The 21,268-nt window shown below is 42.5% G+C and overlaps 1 protein-coding gene and 1 long non-coding RNA gene across 6 annotated transcripts in view; both read left to right on the top strand.

Moving 5' to 3' along the window:
- Positions 1 to 9,563, top strand: part of efr3a (EFR3 homolog A (S. cerevisiae)) — a 150,177-nt gene extending 140,614 nt beyond the window's left edge. For all 5 annotated transcript variants that reach the window (XM_072441923.1, XM_072441921.1, XM_072441922.1 and 2 more), the window contains 4 exons: positions 4,235 to 4,283; positions 4,374 to 4,477; positions 4,556 to 4,605; positions 4,812 to 9,563. In XM_072441923.1, the coding sequence (XP_072298024.1) occupies positions 4,235 to 4,283; positions 4,374 to 4,477; positions 4,556 to 4,605; positions 4,812 to 4,914 (306 nt within the window). In that variant the 3' untranslated portion in view covers positions 4,915 to 9,563. The remainder of the gene's footprint in view (positions 1 to 4,234; positions 4,284 to 4,373; positions 4,478 to 4,555; positions 4,606 to 4,811) is intronic.
- LOC140356743 (uncharacterized) overlaps positions 1 to 21,268 on the top strand; it is a 522,351-nt gene that overhangs the window by 363,269 nt on the left and 137,814 nt on the right. The window lies entirely within an intron of this gene.

The following is a 21,268-nucleotide window of genomic DNA, read 5'->3' as shown; positions in this document are numbered from 1 at the left end:
CTCTTTCGCAGCCGTGCGCACTTTCGCAGCCGTGCTTTGCACGGCCATACGAAAGTAATAGGCCTCTCGCCAGCTTGTGGCGCTCGGTCCTAATAATATGCTATTATAAATGGGCCCTAGTATTATTTAAAACTTTATAATATATATTTTTTCGTTATTATAATTATTTGATATATAAAAATTTAACTTAAATGGACTTTTTGATCATCTAAAGCCTAGGATTAAAATTAGTAACTTAACTCAAGAGTTATAAAGGATTGACCTCTAATAAGCCTTTCATTTTAGACATTTGTAGACTTTTGTAGACACTTGCAACAGGTCTGTGTGTTTGTTAAGATAAGATATGCCTTTATTGTCCACACATGGGGAAATGTTGGTGTTACAACGCAAGTAGATACAGAGGAAAAGAACAAATAACTTAAAGGAAGTTTTTTTTTAAAACACTCTTAAAGGTGGTATGGACGATTGTTTTCAGCAAATTTTTAATCATATTTCCTCGTGGCGTGGATAAATCATTTGTCCTGCCACGTATCAATCATAAAACGCACCTATCGCTCACCTGCAGCCGCGTCAGGCTCGTCCCCACGTTTCCGCGTGCCTAAGCGCATGGATCTATCATAATATAGTTCCCTCAGTGTACGGGGCAGAATGAGTATGACTAGTATAAGACAAAAATAGTATAAGACAAAAATAGTATAAGACAAAATAATACTAATAATAATGGTAAATGTTGTTGATCTTTTATTCCCGAACACATCCGCAAAGCTGACAGCAATGATCTCCTCAGGTTCTTTATCGATAAGATCAAGATGATCAAAGACCAAATCCCACTCCTTTTGTGTGTTAAACCTGTTTCTGTGGAGCCTGTTCCCCAAAATTCTCATTCTAGAAGACATCTCAGCTCTGGTGACCAAGATGAAACCCTCCTCTTGTACATCAGATGCCCTTCCCTGCAGGCTCTTCCTCAAAGTGTTTGATGTTATTAGCCCCAGGGTTACCAAAATGGTAAATCTCTCTCTTTCTACTGGTGTGTTTCCTGGTCCATTTAAACATGCCATAGTTGAGCCTTTATTGAAAAAGACAAACTTGGACCCGACAGACCCAAAATGTTTCAGACCTATTTCAAAGCTGCCTTTCATGTCCAAAATCCTTGACAAGATGGTCTCTGAACAATTGTCAGATTTCCTTGATCAGTCTAACATTCACGACTCTTTTCAATCTGGTTTCCGCAAACATCATTCTACGGAAACCGCATTGCTAAAATTGTCCAGTGACATTATGATGTCTGCTGATTCAGGGAAATGCACGGTTTTAGTTCTGTTGGATCTGTCTGCAGCATTTGACACTGTCGGCCATCATATCCTGTTGAACAGACTGAGGGACCTGATTGGACTATCAGGGTCAGTACTTCCTTGGTTTTCCTCATATTTATCCGGTCAGAGCTTTAGTGTTGCTGCAAACTAAATAATGTCCGACTCAGCTGATCTGTTGTGTGGAGTTCCTCAGGGCTCCGTTTTGGGTCCCGTCCTATTTCTGCTTTATATAATTCCCCTGGGAATGATCATTAAAGAGTTTGGTGATGTGTCCTATCACCTGTTCGCTGACGATATTCAGCTCTATTGCTCTTTTAAACCTTCTGAGATCCAGAAGCTAAACTCCTTGGTCAGTTGTTTAGTGCAAATAAACAATGGCTGAGTCAAAACTCTCTGCAGCTAAATGCTGACAAAACAGAAACTTTGATTATTGCCCCTGATGATGCCATTCCAGGGATAAACCAGTACTTGGGTGATTTAGGCCAGACTGTAAAACCAAGTGTTAGAAACTTGGGTGTTGTCTTTGACAAAGACATGTCTTTAGAGCACCACTCCAAGCTGTTGACGAGGAACTGTTTCTTTCAGTTGAGGAAAATCTCTAAGCTCAGGAAAATGGTGTCTCAAAATGACATGGAACTTATAATTCATGCATTTGTGTCTTCACGTTTAGACTATTGTAATAGTTTGTTTTCCTGTCTTAATAAGAAAGAATTCTCTCGTCTGCAGCTGGTCCAGAACTCTGCAGCGAGGATCTTAACCTGCACAAATAGAAGGGCCCACATTTCACCCATTCTAAAAGCCCTTCACTGGCTGCCGGTCTCGTACCAGATACAGTTTAAAATTCTAGTTCTGACTTTTAGAGCTTTAAATGATCAGGTCCCATCGTACATCAGCGATCTGATAAAACCGTACACTCCCTCTCGCTCACTAAGGTCCTTGGATCAGAAACTGTTGTTGGTTCCTTGCACCCGTTTTCGATCCTTCCAGGCAGTTGCCCCCTGACTCTGGAACGATCTTCCGCTCTCCCTGCAGTCACAGGACTCAGTTATTGCTTTTAAGGGTCAGCTTAAAACCTTTTTATCTAGTCAAGCCTTTTAATTGCATTTTTTAGCGGCTGATTTTACTGTATATTGTTGTATATGTATTGCTCACTGTAAATTTGTTGTGTTTTTATCGTTTTATTCTGTGTTTTGTGAAGCACTTTGTGACTTCTGTCTGTGAAAGGTGCTATACAAATAAAATTTACTTACTTACAGTATGAGTTTTGTTCAGAGTTTTGAAACACAGCAGGATCCATTTCCCCGCTCACACAAACTCCTCCGCTCACTATCCTTTAGTTTAAAGACAGGCCGGGACCAGCAGTGTTGGGAAAGTTCATTTTCTACATGAACTAGTTCAGTTCATAGTTCAACAATTTTAAAATGAACTAGTTCAGTTCATAGTTCATAATTAAACATTTTGAACTAAGTTCACAGCTCCAAAAAATAAACTTGTTCAGTTATTTTTTTCAATATTATGCTATAATGTTTCTAAATTATTTTCACAGCCCAAATACAACCACAGGCAGCAATTACTTTATTAGTTTAATGCTGAAACTATGTGTCAAATTTCATTTCCAATTTTGAATCCTTACCCAGGATTTACATTCACATTGAAGGTACAGACTTCCCTCATTTGTTGCTGTCCATTCAGTCCACACTAGCAGCAGTTGCAGAGTTGCAGCTTTCAACCCCACAGTATATTCTCAAAAACATGAGGGAAAACTTGCTGGGCAAAGTTTGCACAGAAATGTTAGATTGTTCCCATCCTCACCGACCTTATCATAAAACTCACGTAACTGGTCGTAGCAGGGCGTATCGTTGCTGCTCTGTTGACTACACGTTGCTTTTTGTTTTGATGCGCAGTGCGGTGCGACACTTCAAATCTGTCTGTCTCCGCTATCTATCGGCCTCTACAACTTCGGAGCTCTCACACTTGCCAGACATAGGCTCTTTTTGCGCAACTTAACGGTGTGTTTTTCGCCTGGAAGTCTCTAGAAATCTGACACCTTATTTAACGAAAATAAAAAGAACAAATTTGCCATTCACAGACCAGAATGAACGCGTTCACATTATCGTTCTTCAGCAGTAATACCGTTCGTTCAGTTCACGTTCACCAAAATCATGAACGCGTTCATGAACTTTCGTTCAATGAATGCGTTCAGGCACAACACTGGGGACCAGAGCACATGGATCGCACTGACAACTGACGCCTGAAATGAACACACACAAACTTGACCGAGCACCACTATTTGGACCCGTTTTGCTGTGTCTATTGTCTTTGCAAAACCTGCTCCTTGTGCAGGGAACAAACTTCAGCCTCTGGTCCACAGACAAAACAAGCATTTGCACTCTCGGGGCAAGTTATAAAAGGCTGCCCGCCGTATCCGCGCTCCACGTGTATCTTTGCATTTAGACGCGTCCAAATTCAATTCATCATTAGACTCATTTCTCTGTGAATTTTAGTCGTATTATAATAAAGCACACCACGTTTTGAAGTTTAACATACAGAGACCATGACTGGCTTGCGCTGAGCAAATGAGAGAGAGAGAAATTGAGGTAGTGAGGATGAGAAAGAAAGACTCAAACTCTGTCCCTATAACAACTAGAATTAAAAGGCCTGACTGAATAAAAAGGTTTTAAGCTGACCCTTGAAAGCAACAACAGAATCCAGTGACCGCAGGCATAAAAGGATCGGTCTCCCCTTGTCCGAAAACGAGTGCAATTGGGTAAAGCCATGTAGTGCGTATGTAAAAAAGGTGTTAATTAAATGGTATGGAGCCATTTCTGTAAACTGTTAAGCTGAATAGCTCGAAATAATAGTAATGACTGTAAAGGTGAAAACCAGTTTTGTATAAATGACATCTTGCTTTCCCTCCTTAGTCCCAGTTGGCAGAGGAGATCACTTTTGAGACACTGAAAAAGGCCATCGGTGAGGAGCATTTCTAACTCTGTTCTACCTTTGACATGTGACCTCGGAACAAGGCTGTGTGGAGCTTGAGCTGTGTTCCATCTGTTGCAGACACCACCGGCCTGGAGGAGCAGGAGAGGGAGAAGAGGCGCCAGCTCATGGAGAAGTTCCAGAAGGCCCCGTTTGAGGAGATCGCTGCTCACTGCGAGTCCAAGGTCTGCATGGATAATACTTCTTATCTGGGATTTCTTCTTGTTTCCTGATGTTGTTCTGACTTGAGTCTTGTGTTTCAGGCCAACATGCTCCACGACAAACTGGCTCAGATCTTCGAGCTCACAATCCGGTGAGTTTTTTAGTGCAGTGCTCATGCTGTATAATACATGTAATGGTTGCAGCATACAGTGTGAAGGTAATCGCTCATTTATTCAGGAGTGGATATAATTTTTTTAAAAATTAGCACATTTTTTTTTACATATTTGTCACTGATACCATCAAAATGATGATGATGTCTAAATGTAATTTGGAGAGGCTTTCTTTCTCTCTCTGCAGCCCTCCGCCGAGCCCCTCAGGAGTCAACCTGACGTCAGGTCACCCTCAGCACCAGTCTGTCCCTGTGTATGAGATGAAGTTCCCCGACTTGTGTGTGTACTGACCTCCTGCTCAAGCGCCCCCTACAGGCTGCACCGAGCTCTCCACACGAGCCACAGCCAAGTGCAGGACTCCTCACTGCTGTACATAGCCACATTTAGAAGCACTTATCACCACTTTATGTCTCCATCTACAAGACAATGATCTTTGAACAAGCTTCTGTCTGAGCCATTGAACACACCTGCACCAGCCCGGCTTGAAAATCCATTACCACTACACATGCAAACATAAATACAATTCCTAAACAAAAGTATTGGTGTGAAAGTGTGAATCATAATCTTAAGTTTATGAGAATTTCTTCTTGCAGTGCAGTATGTTATTCTTGTGTTGTGTTATATGCATCATAAGGGCTTCAATCAGAAATAAAACTATCTAAGACTTTAGAATGTAGTTGTGGCTAAGGCAAAAGAAGCTATACCCTAAATTAATATTTGCTTTTATAAAATATGAACAAATTGACATTTAAACTAGAATATTAATGTGCAAAAATCTAAAATTCTAAACAATTATTTATCAAATATGTAGTATTCATATGGTATTTATGTATGCAGTAGTCTTAACTGAGGCCATAGATGATCAGCCACAAGACATCCTGCCATTTAAATTACACTGCAAATGTGACTCCCCACTCTCAGGGGGAGTTTCACCTGAAACTAACCTGCTTTGTTTACTTGTTAAACCTGTTTTGGAACTGATGTAAGTTGGTTGATACTCATTCACCAAAGTTAAGTACGAATTAACAATAAAAAAGAGGCAATGTTTGTGGGGAAAAAAAGAGAATCTTCTTTGAACAGAAATGGTGGATTTAAGTATAATTTGCCGTCTGCTTACAGTGGTGAGCTTTCACGCTGGTCAAGTGAGAGAGCAATCCAATCAAATGCTTATCGGGTGCTTATTAGTGGAAAAGAAATGACAGTTATGTCCAAAAACAGGTTTAACCGTAAACAAAGGCAGGTTCCGGAACGTTCACACCACTCTTTGGCGTCCAGTGTTTTTGCGGCGTATTTTGAGTGTTTTGGCGGCTATGTGGACACGCGTCCATAGACTTAGATGCAGCAGTGTGAGCAGGTCCTTAGACCAGCTTTAAGATTTAAGATGTTACTAAAAATGTTAATGTTAGGAAAATGTTTTAGGAAAAATAACTTTTCAGAAGGATTTAAAAAATAAGAATCTGTAGAAGTGAAGATACCCTGGTCCACATTCCAACACAGGAGAAAACGTTGCCATTTGACTGAAAACCACAAGAAGAAGAAGCTCCTTGGATTAAAAATGAAAATTAGACAAAGAATCTTGACTGTTCAGATGACAACCTTTGCTACATTTTCTTCTATGGTGGACCACGCCTGGACATTACACAAACTTCATTAACAGATGTATTTTAAGAATTAAATTAAATTGCCTGGATATAGCTATTACAGTCCTTTTACAATCAAGTTCAACTTTCAATTTGGGTTGCATTCATGACATTCCACAATTAAATTAGGTCATAATTTAAGATGGAGGGTAGGAATATGTATAACTCTGGTGGTCGAGTGTTATGGCACAGCACAAACATGCCGGGCTCCAGGTGCAGCCGGCCGCAGTGTCGTGAGTTTGATTCCTGACTCAGACTAGTTACTGCATGTCCTCCCTTCTCTGTCATCTCCCATTTCACTCTACTTTCCTGTCAAAGTATTTTATCCATGCCAATTTTATGTAATAGATTGGGTCCACATATTTGCTATATCAATCGCATGGAACAAAGTCCTTTCAACCTTCAATAATCACACCATTTAAAAGCTATTGCCTCTGATTTTTGCTGGCGAATGTAATCAACATGTTTAAAATGACTTAGGCTAAACTTTTTACAACTTAACTTGGGTGGAAAACATGCAATAAGTCGTCATATACATCTATGGACTTCATCAGCAATATTCTGCTGCCATTATGACAATTAAAAGCATCATAAACCAGCATATATATGTATGTTATTTCATAAACCAGCATATTACTGTCGGACGTCTTCCATTACTCTTTACACTTTAATCCCTTCATGGCTTTAGAAAGGCTGTCATGTTTACTTGGCTGTGAGCGCAGAGGTAGTAAAGGCAAGTTTGGTTTGGCTGGGTTTTTACAAGAGTGTTTTTACAGATGGCTACAGAAAGTGTTTTGTTTGAATAACTATAAACTAGAATGCAAAGGTCCATAGTGCTGCATTAGAAAAGGCAATGTTAAAAAGTAACCAAAAGTTGAACACCCAATAAGCTGCATGAGGGGTCACTACTGGTCAGAGGTGGTAGAGTAGCCAAACTTTGAACTGATGTTAGGGTAATATTATGTTTAAATATTATTACTCAAGTAATATTGTTGAAAAAAGTTTCAGTTATGGTAATCCAGACACACTTTATTAAAAAAAAAAAAACGACATTTCGACGCTAATCCAAAAGTCATTCTCAATCTGCAGATCTAGTCTGAGTACTCGAATATCCTCCTACTCTGGGTTGCGTAAGTCCTGCCCACTGGGCAGTCCTGTTTATCTATTTGTTTTCCCTGTTTTAGGTTTCGCCTGAAATTGTCCTTCGTTACCCAGCCCTGTAATGGGTAATATAAATCGTATTAGCTGGCTGCTGCTTCCTCATCACTGATGAATACTGGGATAGCATCTGAATGGCCAGGGTTGATACCACCCTGTGGCTTCAAAATTAATATCATGGGTAAATTGAATCTTACATTTCAATTCTTGATTCCAAGATTCTTTTTTAACAAAAACAATTGCCTCCTTAACTCCTTTTTAAACCACCTCAAGGGGAGTTAGGATTTCTATGGTCCATCACAGGGCTGCTAGAACAGGGCAAACAAATGGATAAACAGGACAGGCTATTATCAGAGGTTTATACAGTCGAGAGCAGAATAAATATCAGAGTTCTCAGACTAGAGTCCGCAGACTGAGAATGACTTGTGTCCAGATGACAACAACTGAATTTTTTTCGTACAATGGAACACTCCTGGCTGAATGAGGGTTTACACCTACTAATCAAGTAATAGTCAAAATTTGGAGAAACTATTATTTGAGTATTGAGTATGCGTTTGGATGTAAAATGCTTTTTAAATCTGATTTATTTAGACAAGAGGTTCTTTAGTGCACAGATTCTGGAATTTCCAAAGAATAGACACACACAATATAAATAGATGGTCGGAAATAGTGCAGAAAAGTGAGCAGTGCGAGTATTTGTTGAATAATTGTTAAAGTGGCAGGTATTAAGTGTGCACGAGTCCAACGGTAGAGGGAAAGAAACTGTTGAGAGCTCTTCATTGGTGTAAGAGCACGCTGACACCATTTACGCACAAAAACAGGACGAACACCAGGGCTCCCTTCTGCGGCTCCATCTTGAGTTGTTATTATTAGGTTATTTTGTTAAGTTTCTTGCATATCAATTCTTGGATTGTAATCCATCCCATCTTCTTATTCGGAATTCAAGGCTTCTTCCTATAATATTAAACACGATTTAGTCCTTTTCTTCGCAAATTTATAAAATATTTACCATGAGGACAAATAATAGTAATAATTACAAAAAACACAATTCATGACTTGACACTATTTTGATGCATTTTCTTTGCTGATTGCGACAGGTGAACATGTTTGTGTGCTGCTGGATTTTTACTTTACATTTCATGCAGAGTCTATAAGAGATTAATATTTTAGTAAATTAAATCTTGAATTATTTTTAGGATGTGTTTACACTTGTGGTTATTAAATGTTATGTGGTATGAACTTTTTGGATTGAAAATATAAAAGATTCAGTCCCAGATTTCAGCACTTAATATACTGTTGTGGCTTTTTACAATGCAAATGTAATATGGACCTGTTTTAAGGGGAGACATTGCAATGCTTAAGACTCCATATTGATGTATATGCAAATACAACATGTTTCTCTGGGGCTGAGTCTGGTCTGTCAGTGTTCTGTTCTGTGGTACTTCACTAAAATGTGCTTTTATTGAAAAAATGTACTTAAAGGCGCAATGGACGATATTTCGGCGATTTGAGAACTCTCCCGTGCGGACTGATACAACACACAGTTTGTGTCTCCCGTAGATTTCCATCCACTTCTGCGTCAGCTCGAACTGTCTTTCTCCGTCTTCATTTTGCCCCGTACACTGAGGGAACTATATTATGAGAGATTCATGCGCTTAGACATGCGGAAACGTGGGGACGAGCCACACGCGGCTGCAGGTGAGCGGTAGGTGCGTTTTACGATTGATACATGGCAGGACTAATCGGCAGTCCACGCCACAAGGAAATAAGACTGAGATTTGTGCCAAAAAAATCGTCCATTCAACCTTTAAGCGACATGCAGTAATAACCAGCTGGTATGATTTTTAACGTCATGGAATTGTAATGTTATTTTTGTGCCAGATTTAGATTGAAAATAAAAAAAATAAACTAAAACACAGAGGCTCTGCTTGAATGAATGTCTGACATTAAACAAGGTAAATTGTTTTGTGACTTGTTTGATTGGGTATGAAATTAAATTGGCTGGAATTTCTGGACAATCAAAGGTAGACTGCATCCAATCACAAACCACGTCAGAGCTAATTTCCTTGTGGGTGGAGCCTCTGGGTATCTGTTTGTGCAATGTTTAATAGATTTAAATAAACCATGCTGCAATCAACCAACCAGGCTTTGAGGTTTACATTCTTCATTGTGTTTAATGTCAGAGTGACTGCATACACTATGTCAACTTGCCGATCCACTGGACAATCACTGGGTTCATTTACATAGCCACAAAAGTAAGATTATTTATTAAACCAAAAACGCCTGGTGACGTGTGGTGAATTAGGAAGATTTTAAAATAATGTTCAATCTTTAAATTGTTTTCCTGCAACTGCATAAGTGAACCATCAGTGGTGGGCCGTGGGTCTGGGGCTTGGGCCTTCAGTGAGGTCATACACAGTCCCACCCGAATGAATCCACCTCTTATTACCGTCATATTACCATCATTTAGGCCATAGGCTGTAACTCAGAATGTGGCTAGAAAATGAATTTCGCTCCACCACATCAAGACTACTTTTCAAAAGTGGTTTTCCAATCTCAAAGATGTACTTGAGCTGGGGGAAAAAGTTCTCCGCATGATTTCTTCCAGTATTTGTGAAAATAGGTGTCGAAGTTGCCAGTTTACCCAAATATGTGACAAATTGGGGTGTACACCCATCTTCATACCTTCTTATTTTTTTATCATTCTTTGATTGATTACTTCAGAAATTCAGATTCTCAGAGACATAACTACTTTCTTGGAGGATGTAAAGTGGTGAGACTCTGGGTGCTTTAGTTTATGTGCAAATGTAAGTTAAAAAAACAGTTTTAACAATTTTGCATGTTATCGTTACGCACCTGAAAACTCTTACTCCACATTTAGTATTCAACTGAATGCTTCAACAATTACAAATTCTCTAGTCTTGATTCATACTACACTATAAAAACAATCTAAAAGTAGTATTTTAACCCTTTCAACACCAGTTGCACATTTGAAGAAAGAAAACATAGGCTATTGGTAAAAGTTTTATTCTATAGAACGGATATAATTTTATGTAATGTATTTTCAATATGAACAAATAATTACAATCATAAAAGCAGTATTCACATTGTGATAAACAGGCTAATTAACATGTGTATCTTTCGATCTAGTATAAGGCAAACTTTCTGCAGAATAGGATATACATACAAACAGAGGAATGATATAAGTATGATTGATGTCAAAATGTGTAAGTACAACACTGGTTTGATTTTTACCTTTTGAGGACAAATATATATCTTGGCAAATTGACAGTAAACAAAGATCAACCTCCTCGGATACATTACCATGTTAGACAATGTCAATTCATCACTAGCACCTACACACCAAGCTAGTAAGTTATAAAGTTCAATTGGCACAATCTTTCTGGCAGTGGAAACATTTAGATCCTCTGATGTCGGAGGCAGATTTACATCCATACTAGGGGCACTCTTGACCGCTTGTTTCATCCATACTAGGGGCACTCTTGACCGCTTGTTTCATCCATACTAGGGGCACTCTTGACCGCTTGTTTCATCCATACTAGGGGCACTCTTGACCGCTTGTTTCATCCATACTAGGGGCACTCTTGACCGCTTGTTTCAGTGATATACCTGCACTGTAAACTGTCCTTGAGAGCTCTCGCAGTGCAGCATCTTTACCACTTTCTGGCACCATTTCTCCATCACTACATGACATCTCAGAAACTGACATATCAGTTTCAGTCGAAGAACCCTGGTGGAGAAGTCCTGTAGTCTCCGTGGAAACCATTTCACTCAGGTTTCTTCTTGGTGGTTTGTGGAAATTCAGCTGTGGGAAGTCTCGCTGTAATCTCTTCTTCAGAAGATCGGATCTGTAAAAATTAGAAAAGGAATAGAAATTCATAAGTATTGATAATTACTATTTTATTTGTGTTTTAGTTTTAGAATTTTTATTTTATTTGTGTTTTAGTATCCTATGTTTGCTGTTTATTTTGTGTTGTGTTTTAACAGGGTAACCACTTTTCTCATTGGGTTTTCCCTGTATAAATAAATAAAATGAATGAAAATATGTAGACTCCTGTAGCGAACAGGATTGGTTTGATCTTGAATGAAATTTCATGAATAAACATAGCTGTGATGTTTATCTGATCTTCCATTTTTTTCTTTCATAAACAATAAGAATAATTTAATTACCGATAACTTCCATGACCAGGGTGTTTTTTGATGAATTTCTGGAACAGGGACAAGAGCTTCTTCATTCTGAGGATTTCCTGGTTTTCAATCAGTTGTGTCCGGATGACAGTGTCACAGAATGCTGTATATGCATCGCCGTACTCCCAGACTTTAGGTCACCTGTATAAAGCAAGGAAATGCAGTGATTGGTCAGTGATTGAAATATACTAGCTCACTACAAACAGAAATTTGCTTTGATTCAAACGTCTTTAAAATTATCGTGTAGTCATTACAATTATTTTCAATTAAATTATGAATTTATCTAAATATATGGAAATATATATATTTTATTTGATTACCAAAATGTTACCTTTCATCACCTGTCTTCTTTGTCAGAAAGCTTGTGTATTCTTTGTAACACCTCTTGTGATAGAGGTGCCTTCAATGGCAACACAATCTTTACCTCTGGTACACATCAGGGAACAGGGATATTGAACTTTTGGCTATTGGCATGAGGCCATATTATCTGCCCCGGGAGTTCTCACATGTGATTTTGATCGCAGTTGTAGGGGAATGGAGATGGACATTCCACGGCCAGATAACAGAAAATCTCTCTTTGAACATTGGGGGTTTTTCGTTCTCCCGGTCTCCCTCACCGCAGGGGAGCCGCTGTGACCTTTTTGATAACAGATCTTCTTCTCCCCACAGTCTTACAGGAAGACGCCCCGATGAAAACTGTTTTATGTGATTATGCCATGAATGTTTGTCCGAATCAACTCCCTACACCGCATGTTTCACCTTGTGTTACGTATTTTTCCACTGTTTAAGGTTTTATATTCCCAATGCTTGATTTTCGAGCGCCCATCACAGGTGAAAGAAGATGTAAAATGTGTCTACCTCAAGAAATAATGTGCACAAACTGCCAAAAGTGTTTAACGTGTAAATGTTAAAACAGGGTTCAATGTTTTTGCCATTATTATTTACGTTACTCCAGTTTTATTTTCTCGGTCAGGAAAATGTTAAACAGGAAGTTTTCGCAGTAGCGCCCGCCCCTTTCGCTCCCAGCATGCCCTGCGGGCCAGGTATCAAAAGGACGCTCCAAGCTAGAAACGAGCTCTTGTTCTCTTGCTCTCTTGTTCTCTTGCTCTCTTGTTCTCTTCTTCTCATCCCCTTTGTCTTCTCTCTTGAAAGCTGTCTCCACGGACAGGCCTTTCCTTTGTCTCAACAAAATCCGTCCGTCACGTGGTCGACAAGGCCATGCCAGCCCTGGACTCTGAAACCACCTGAAACCACCTGGAACTACCTGGAACTACCTGGAACTACGCTTAAGCGCTAAACCGGACAGAGACTTTCTTTGCTACTTCGTTTCTTTTCTTTTTGAAGTAATCTACGCCGTTTACGTGGATCAGCGCTACGTCCTCATCTGAGTAAAGGCCGCGTGAGGAGCTAACACGCCGCTAAAGCGTTCTACCTCTAAGGAACTCTCGGATATTGCCTCCGTTGCCGCCGCCGCTTCAAGGAGGTTGCAGCACACCGCTCCACGCGACCCCTCGCTCCCCGGCGCAGCACACCGCTCCCCGGCGCCAAGGACCATACAGCACGTCGCAGCCTCCTCCGCTCCACGCGACGCCTCGCTCCCCGACCGCCGCTAGCTCCACGGCCGCCGCCCGCTTCACGAACCTTCACCGCCACACCGCTCCACGCGACACCTCGCTACGGACCTCGTCCGCGGACAAGGACCAGTCGGACCGAGTCTCTACAGAACCGTAAGCCGAGTCCATTGTGCGGTTCTCTTGTGGCGTGATTTGGGTAGAGCTCAGCTGTTCCTCCTCCCTTTAGCTTCTCACTTTCCCTCTTTTTGATATAGATTAGCATAGACACGTTTGGTTATCAAAGGCAAAACCCTGGTTTAACATTATCTGCATGAAATCTGCTGTTAAATCTGATATGACATCACCTGTGATTTACCTGTGCGCATTCCTGCTCCGGTGTTTTGATTACCCTTTGGATAAATAAACTACACGAAAGAGTTATTGACTATTGTTTGTTTGATTAGACTATGTGTAAGTCCCTGAATCGTGAAACACCCTTCAGACCTTTTTAACGAGCGCGATTAAGGACCGTATCTTATCTCTTTGGGTTTAACCCTGGTGCCCCGTCTTGTCTCGTTTCTGCTAAGAAATCTTCCTTAATCATAAACTGAATACATGTAGTTTGAGACCCTACACAGTCTATGTGGCCCCGTCTGCCAATGCTGAAAATGCTTGTGAAGCACTGCTCTCCTGCACTTGTAGGCTGCAAACACAGCACCCACAGGCTCTCTTCCTCGTCTCTGGTGACTTTAACCACGCTTCTCCCTCTTCTGTTCTACCAACATACACCCAGTATGTTACCTGCCCCACCAGGAACAATAGAACATTGGACTTGTTTTTTGCCAACACCAAGGAGGCTTATTCCTCTTCCCCCCTCCCTCCCCTGGGCAGCTCGGACCACAAGCTTGTAGATCTGAGGCCTGTGTATGAACCCATCGTGCGCAGGCAGCCTGTGGTGTCCCGTGAGGTGAGGATGTGGTCTGCTGAGAGCGAGGAGGCTCTGAGGGACTGCTTCAGCACCACTGTCTGGACTGAGCTTTATGACCCACATGGGGAGGACATCAACACCATCACAGAGTGCATCACGGACTACATCAACTTCTGTTTTGAGAACATTGTTCCCTCCCGGATGGTGCGCTGTTTTCCAAACAACAAGCCATGGATTAACCGTGAACTGAAGGCTCTGCTGAAGGAGAAGAAGAGAGCCTTCAGGTCAGGGAACAAGGAGGAGCTGAGGACTGTGCAGAAGGAGCTGAGGAGGAAGATCAGGCACGCTGAGGCCGGCTACAAGAGGAGGATGGAGGAGCAGCTGCAGCAAAAGAACATTCAGGGAGTGTGGAGGAGCCTGAAAACCATCTCGGGCTTCAAAATCCCCCCTGCCCAGACAGAGGGGGATCTACAGTGGGTGATTGATTTAAATGCTCACTTCTTCAGGTTTGATCGGTCACCCGCCCCTCCCCCTGCACAGCTGCATGCTCCCTCTTCCACAGCTGGACAATGCCCTGCATCTGTTCCTCTTCGCTTATCTGCCCCGGACCATCAGCTCCCCACTTCGCCTGGACTCACCCATCCCCCCAGCACACGGTCCCCCTGCCAACCACTGACTGTCACAGCAGCACAGGGGAGGAGTGAGCTGAACAGGATTAAAGTGAGGAAGGCAGCAGGACCTGACGGCATCAGCCCCAGGCTCCTTAAGTCCTGCGCAGATGAACTGTGTGGAGTTATGGAGCATGTCTTCAACATGAGCCTGAAGCTGAGGGTGGTACCACAGGTCTGGAAGACCTCCTGTCTGGTACCTGTGCTTAAGACACCGCGCCCCAAAGACCTCAACAGCTTCAGGCCAGTGGCTCTCACGTCCCACCTGATGAAGACACTGGAGCGGCTAGTCCTGGACCACCTCCGCTCCACCGTGAGCTCAGCCATGGACCCGCTGCAGTTTGCATATCGGCCTTGCATCGGAGTGGAGGATGCCGTCATCTCCCTGCTGCACCGCTCTCTCTCTCACCTGGAAAAGCCTGGCAGCTCTGTGAGGATTCTGTTCTTCGATCTTTTGACCGCTGCTCCTGAGGGACAAGCCGGAGACGGCTGGTGTGGAGTATGACCTGGCAGAGTGGATCCTGGACTACCTCACAGACCGACCCCAGTTTGTGAGAGCCCGGAACTGTGTGTCTGACACTCGGACCTGCAGTGTGGGGGCGCCCCAGGGCACTGTCCTCGCGCCCTTTCTCTTCACCCTCTACACTGCAGACCTCAGACATGACACGGACAGCTGTGTCCTGCAGAAGTTCTCTGATGACTCTGCCATCATCGGACTCATCACGGACGACGATGACGCGGAGTACAGAGGACTGGCGCAGGACTTTGTGGACTGGTGTCAGCGGAACCACCTCCTCATCAACGCGGGGAAGACCAAGGAGATAGTGGTGGATTTCCGCAGACGCCACCCCACTGCCCCCTCACAAATGAACATCCAGGGACTGGACATTGAGAGAGTGGACTCATACAAGTACCTGGGTGTTCATCTGAACCACAAACTGGACTGGACTCATAACACAGACGCAGTGTACAGGAAGAGCCAGAGTCGGCTCTACCTCCTGAGGAGACTCAGGTCTTTTGGAGTGACAGGGCCACTCCTGAAGACCTTCTACGACTCTGTGGTGGCATCATCCCTCCTGTACGGTGTGGCCTGCTGGAGCAGCAACATCACAGAGAGGGAGAGGAAGAGGCTGGACAGAGTCATCAAGAAGTCCAGCTCCGTCCTGGGCTGTGCTCTGGACTCGGTGCAGGAGGTGGGGGACAGAAGGGTCCTGGCTAGATTCACATCTATGCTGGACCATGAGTGTCACCCCCTGCAGGACACTCTCTCCGCTCTGGAGAGCAGCTTCAGTGAGAGACTGATCCACCCTCGCTGTGTGAAGGAAAGGTTCCGTAGGTCTTTCCTTCCTGCTGCTGTCAGACTTTATAACAAAAACTGTTAGTACTGAACACTCGCAATACTGACCTAACCATGTGCAATTCTGTCATATGTGCAATTGCTGTTGGAATTCATGTGCAATTACTGTGAAATTCATGTGCAATCTATGTGCTGTCGTGACACATATTCATGTGCAATTACTGTCGTGATCACATGCAATGGCATTTATGTATTTATTTATTTGTCTATGGGAGTTTTTTTATTTATTTATTTATAGGAGATCTTCTACTGAAAGTGTTTTTCAGACTTTCTATAAGTGATCTGTTCTTCTGTATCTACCTCTGTATCTACCTGCGTTGTACCAATGAAATTTCCCCATGTGGGACAATAAAGGAATATCTTATCTTAATATCTTATCTTATCTTATCAGGATGGATTCATCTGCTCTTGATTCAGCTGCTTTGACCAAACTTCCTAGTAAAGGAGGATTTCAATCAAGGGTGAGCACAATCAGTAAACAATCGCAAAAGTTCTATTGCCCTATTATTCAACTCACATCATCATACAGTCTTACGTACATTACATCTACACCTACATGTAATAAACTAGGCACATATTAAAAGCACTTATAGGAAGTTTTCAAACTTCCTATAAGTTATCTGTTCTTTTCTTCTGTATCTACCTCTGGATCTACCCGCGTTGCATCAATGAAATTTCCCCATGTGGGACAATAAAGGAATATCTTATCTTATTTTATCTATGTATATTTTGGCCAACTTATTTCACTGTGATTAGTCCTATTTACCACGAGCAAGAGAAAACACACATGCCAGAATCAATATATAATCTACTCACCAGCAGTTAAAGTTTCAGCTTGGACCAATTTATCTTTCTTTGTCTTGTGAGCCTCTTTGATACAGCGATCAACCTTCTTGCAAATGATGCAAACTGCAGGAAGTACATTGCTTGACTTTTTAGATGATTTTGTCGTAACATCTGTGGTAGATCTCAGTCGTTTGGGAGAAGGTGGCAGAGTTGATGCTGTAGATTCAGCGTCATCGTCACCCTCTCCATGCTGCCCACATACCGACTGTTTTGCTTTTCAGCACTAGTAATTCGTTTCTTGTCAATGAAACGTCTATAGCATGTAGGGTGAAACGTCTATAGCATGTAGGGTGAAACGTCTATAGCATGTAGGGTGAAACGTCAAACGTCTATAGCATGTAGGGTGAAACGTCTATAGCATGTAGGGTGAAACGTCTATAGCATGTAGGGTGAAACGTCTATAGCATGTAGGGTGAAAGCCTGGCTTGTTACTCTCCAGAAAATAAGAAAGATTTCCGTCCGAAGAAGCCACAGAAGACGTAGGATAGTTTTGTTTGGCGAAGTCATCATTGTGTACACAAACAGCTGCCGCTAACGCGCGGTCTATTCCGTCGATTTCCATCCACTTCTGAGCACAAGTGACCAGCTTCCTCCAGCGGACAACAGTCTGTGGCTGTGTTTGTTCTTTTTCTACCGATGAAATGTGTGTGATGCACTTGTAATCCATATTTTCATAGCGTTTTCTATCGGCTCGAGTGACAACATGCCGCTCCACGGGAGCAGCTATGTTTGATGTTATTGTAGTAATCTCTCCCCTGATTGGCTGATTCAGAGGCGGAATGTTTCAGGCGTAGGGATATTGCGCTATCAGGCTGAGAATATAGTTCCGCATTTAAGTTATCGCCGTAAAAAAACTGGCGCGATGCGAGTGGAGAACTTTTGGTCATGAGCTAATGGTACAATGATCATTATTTATGTTATATTTGAAGTATTTTTTTAGTCTTGTGACAGGTGTAGTGAACTTGAACGATACAGGCTATAGCCTATGGCCTAATTATGATGCCATGGCTCTAGACCAGTGGTCCCCAAACTTTTTGACTCGAGGGCCACATTGGGTTCTAAAATTTGGCCGAGGGGCCGGGCCAGCAAAATATGGTGTGTTTGTGTGAACTAATGAATTACTATAAATTACACGCAAGATTTGACCTGTAACTTGTAACAAAGCAACAAATGCAAGGCTCAATGTACAAATTGTTTTTCAAATGCATTAAATAATGATTATTTTAATTACATTTCAGTTGAATAAACACAGCAGGAAAATTGACCTTCAATTTCAGTGTTCAGTGTTGTTGATCTCCCTGTTTTGCATCAAAGTCTGGTGTAAGTTTTGTTGTGGCAATTCTCAGGATCGATCCTTTGGTGTTGGTCAGTGAAGCTGGATCTGTGATGGGCTTTGTTAATGTTCATGACACTGAATGTCTCACATATGTAGGTTGAGCCAAACAAGACCAGCATCTTCTGTACGTGCTCCGGAGGTTTTGTTTCGTTCAGTGAAGCATTAAAGTCGTTAAGTTTAAGAGTGTTGGACCGTTTTTTTATTAGCATTTCTTTTACCCATAAATGATCTAGTAGTAACAGCATGGACTGATTAATATCCATAAATAAAAAATCTTAATAAATGTCACCAGATTTTGCATACATTTTGACTTTAATGTTACATTTTTGCTCTTCTGTCCTTCTCACGTCTCCAGTGGTTGGACACTTTGTCCAGGTTGATGCTGCGTTTGCTTCTTGCTGTGACTTTATGCTTATCAACTGCTCCAAAATGTGCCACTTCAAGACCATTTCTGGATGATATTATTCTTAAACTAACAGGGCCACACCTGTCATAAACCGCAGGTGCCCACGTTGTAACATGAAATATTTACACAGAAATAAACGCAGTAGTGATGCGTCTTTTAAACTGGGGGTCTCGTGGCGCACGCGGCGCACCCCGCGGTCCGCTTTAGTCCTGCTTTAGACCCGCTTTAGAACAAAGCACAGCTGTCTCTAGTGTCCCCTCTGTCCTTGAAGACTCTGTGTGAGCTGATTTACCTGTGTCTTCACATCAGGATCATCTGCTCCTGAGCGCGTACTCATCGAGTGAGTGTTACGTTGTGACATGAGATATTTACACAGAAATATGGTCCAGATAATGATGCACATGTGTCTTTTGACTCGTGAGTCATGCAGGTCTGGCCAAGAAAGTCTCATTTACACAATAGTGACACGCCAGTGTCTATTGAACGTGCCCGCGGTCCGCGCTGCGCCCCGGGCCGCGGTCCGCGCTGCGCCCCGGGCCGCGGTCCGCGCTGCGGGACTAATAAGACTAATTTCTCAGTGAATATGATTCTGATTGTTATAAAACACACAGCGTTTTGAAACAAAAAATGTAGAGAACACAACGTGTCCCCTGGACAGTGCTTCTACTGTCCACAAGAGTCTTCTACAGTGTGTCAAACACTTGTGCTTCCTGCTTGATTGGCCCCGGTGGCCGTTTGTGGTAAATGTTATTTTCTTCGCGACATAGATCTCATGTGCGAGCGGTGCGCAGCTTAGACGGAACAGTGACATCTCTTGGGGAAATGTGGACATTACAGGCGAAAGGTAAAGTGAACGGCCAGCCACAGTATCATGAGTTTGACTCAGACGTTTGCTAAAAAAATATATTTTTTTTTTTGTTTATTTTTTCAAATCATTTTTTAATAATATTAAAAAATAATTTGAAAAAAAAATAATTTGAAAAATAAATAAAATTTGGACAAGCTTGGCGGGCCGAATTGAAAGGCCCGATTGAAAGGCCCAGCGGGCCGGATTGAAAGGCCCAGCGGGCCGGATGCGGCCCGCAGGCCGTAGTTTGGGGACCACTGCTCTAGACACTATACAGAAACGCAGTTTAAACAGGTGTTGCCTCACTTTCTCTGTGCCGATGTCCGTGTGTTCTCCGCTCCGCTCTCCGCACGTTGTCCGTTCGTTCTCCACATCGTTCTCCACATCGTTCTCCACATCGTTCTCCACATTGTTCTCCACATTGTTCTCCACATTGTTCTCCACATTGTTCTCCACATCGTTCTCCACATTGTTCTCCACATCGTTCTCCGTGCGTTCTTCACGCCGGTGTCCGCTCCGTGCGTTCTTAACGCGGGTGTCCGCTCCGTGCGTTCTTCACGCGGGTGTCCGCTCCGTGCATTCTGGTGTCCGCTCCGTGCATTCTTAACGCGGGTGTCCGCTCCGTGCATTCTGGTGTCCGCTCCGTGCATTCTTAACGCGGGTGTCCGCTCCGTGCATTTTCCAGCAAATGTCCGCGCGTTCTCCACGCCGTTCTCCGCTCGTTGTCAACGCGTTTTCAATGAGTTTTCAACGCGTTTTCAACACGCCATGTCCAAACTTTGAAAGTGGGGAACAAACCCGCCTGTAACGGCGTCGGCGTTGGACAACCTCTCCTTACAATGTCTAACTTTTCTTGAAAAGTTCGTCTTGAGAAAGGCATTATAATTATATCCTCGACCAAATCGATATATTGTCCTCCTTCCGCCGGTTGTGGGTTGAAAAAACAGCTTAGTAGTAAACGGATTAATGTGTCTGTCAAATCCAGTTTCCTCATTCAGAGTTTGTGAGGTTTCGCATAGCCCCGCCCATAGGACCTGCTTCTTAATATTGGTAATCCAATCAAAAGACGTGCACGTGATGCACCTGCTAGATGGCTCCTGAGCAACAGCAGCAGACGTACAAGAGCCAACTCTGAAGCTGATTGGTTGACACATCATTTTCATTTCCATTCACTTTAAGCTACAAGCACCAGCTCTGTTGAGGTCTGAAGGCCTTGGCAGATTTTAGAACCCTGGCAACACATGATGGCTGAATATGATTGGATAAAAGCTCTAACATAAGACCAGCCCTCCAAATCTCAACTTGGGGCAGAAGCAGTGCAACCAAGAGGAAAGCCATGAAATGAAGAGTATAACTCTTACTTTGGGGAATAATGTAATAAATATTTGTGGGAAAATATATATATATTTTTTAATCATATTCTGATTATGTTTAGGCTAGCAGAGAAGGCCTTGCTTTCCCTGACGGCCCACCACTGTGAACCATAAGAAAGAAATTACATCAGATTTAACTGTTTATCTGATTTCTACAGGTATCAGATTATTGAAATGGCATGTAATGATTTGGTGTGCATGTGAACATATCTGCTCACCAAAGAACAGGGAAAATAAATCTGTTCCAAGCCAGACTTGATCTCCATCTTCTGAGCTCAAGTCCTACCAGCTTCACAATCAGCACTAGGAGAACACTTACATCT

This window comes from Eucyclogobius newberryi, unplaced genomic scaffold (assembly GCF_026437365.1).
Source record: "Eucyclogobius newberryi isolate DKJ021-1_F unplaced genomic scaffold, fEucNew1.0.hap1 SCAF_12, whole genome shotgun sequence".
Classification (NCBI taxonomy): domain Eukaryota; kingdom Metazoa; phylum Chordata; class Actinopteri; order Gobiiformes; family Gobiidae; genus Eucyclogobius; species Eucyclogobius newberryi.
Note: the sequence above shows the minus strand (reverse complement) of the source record. Positions and strands in the feature narration are given on the sequence as shown.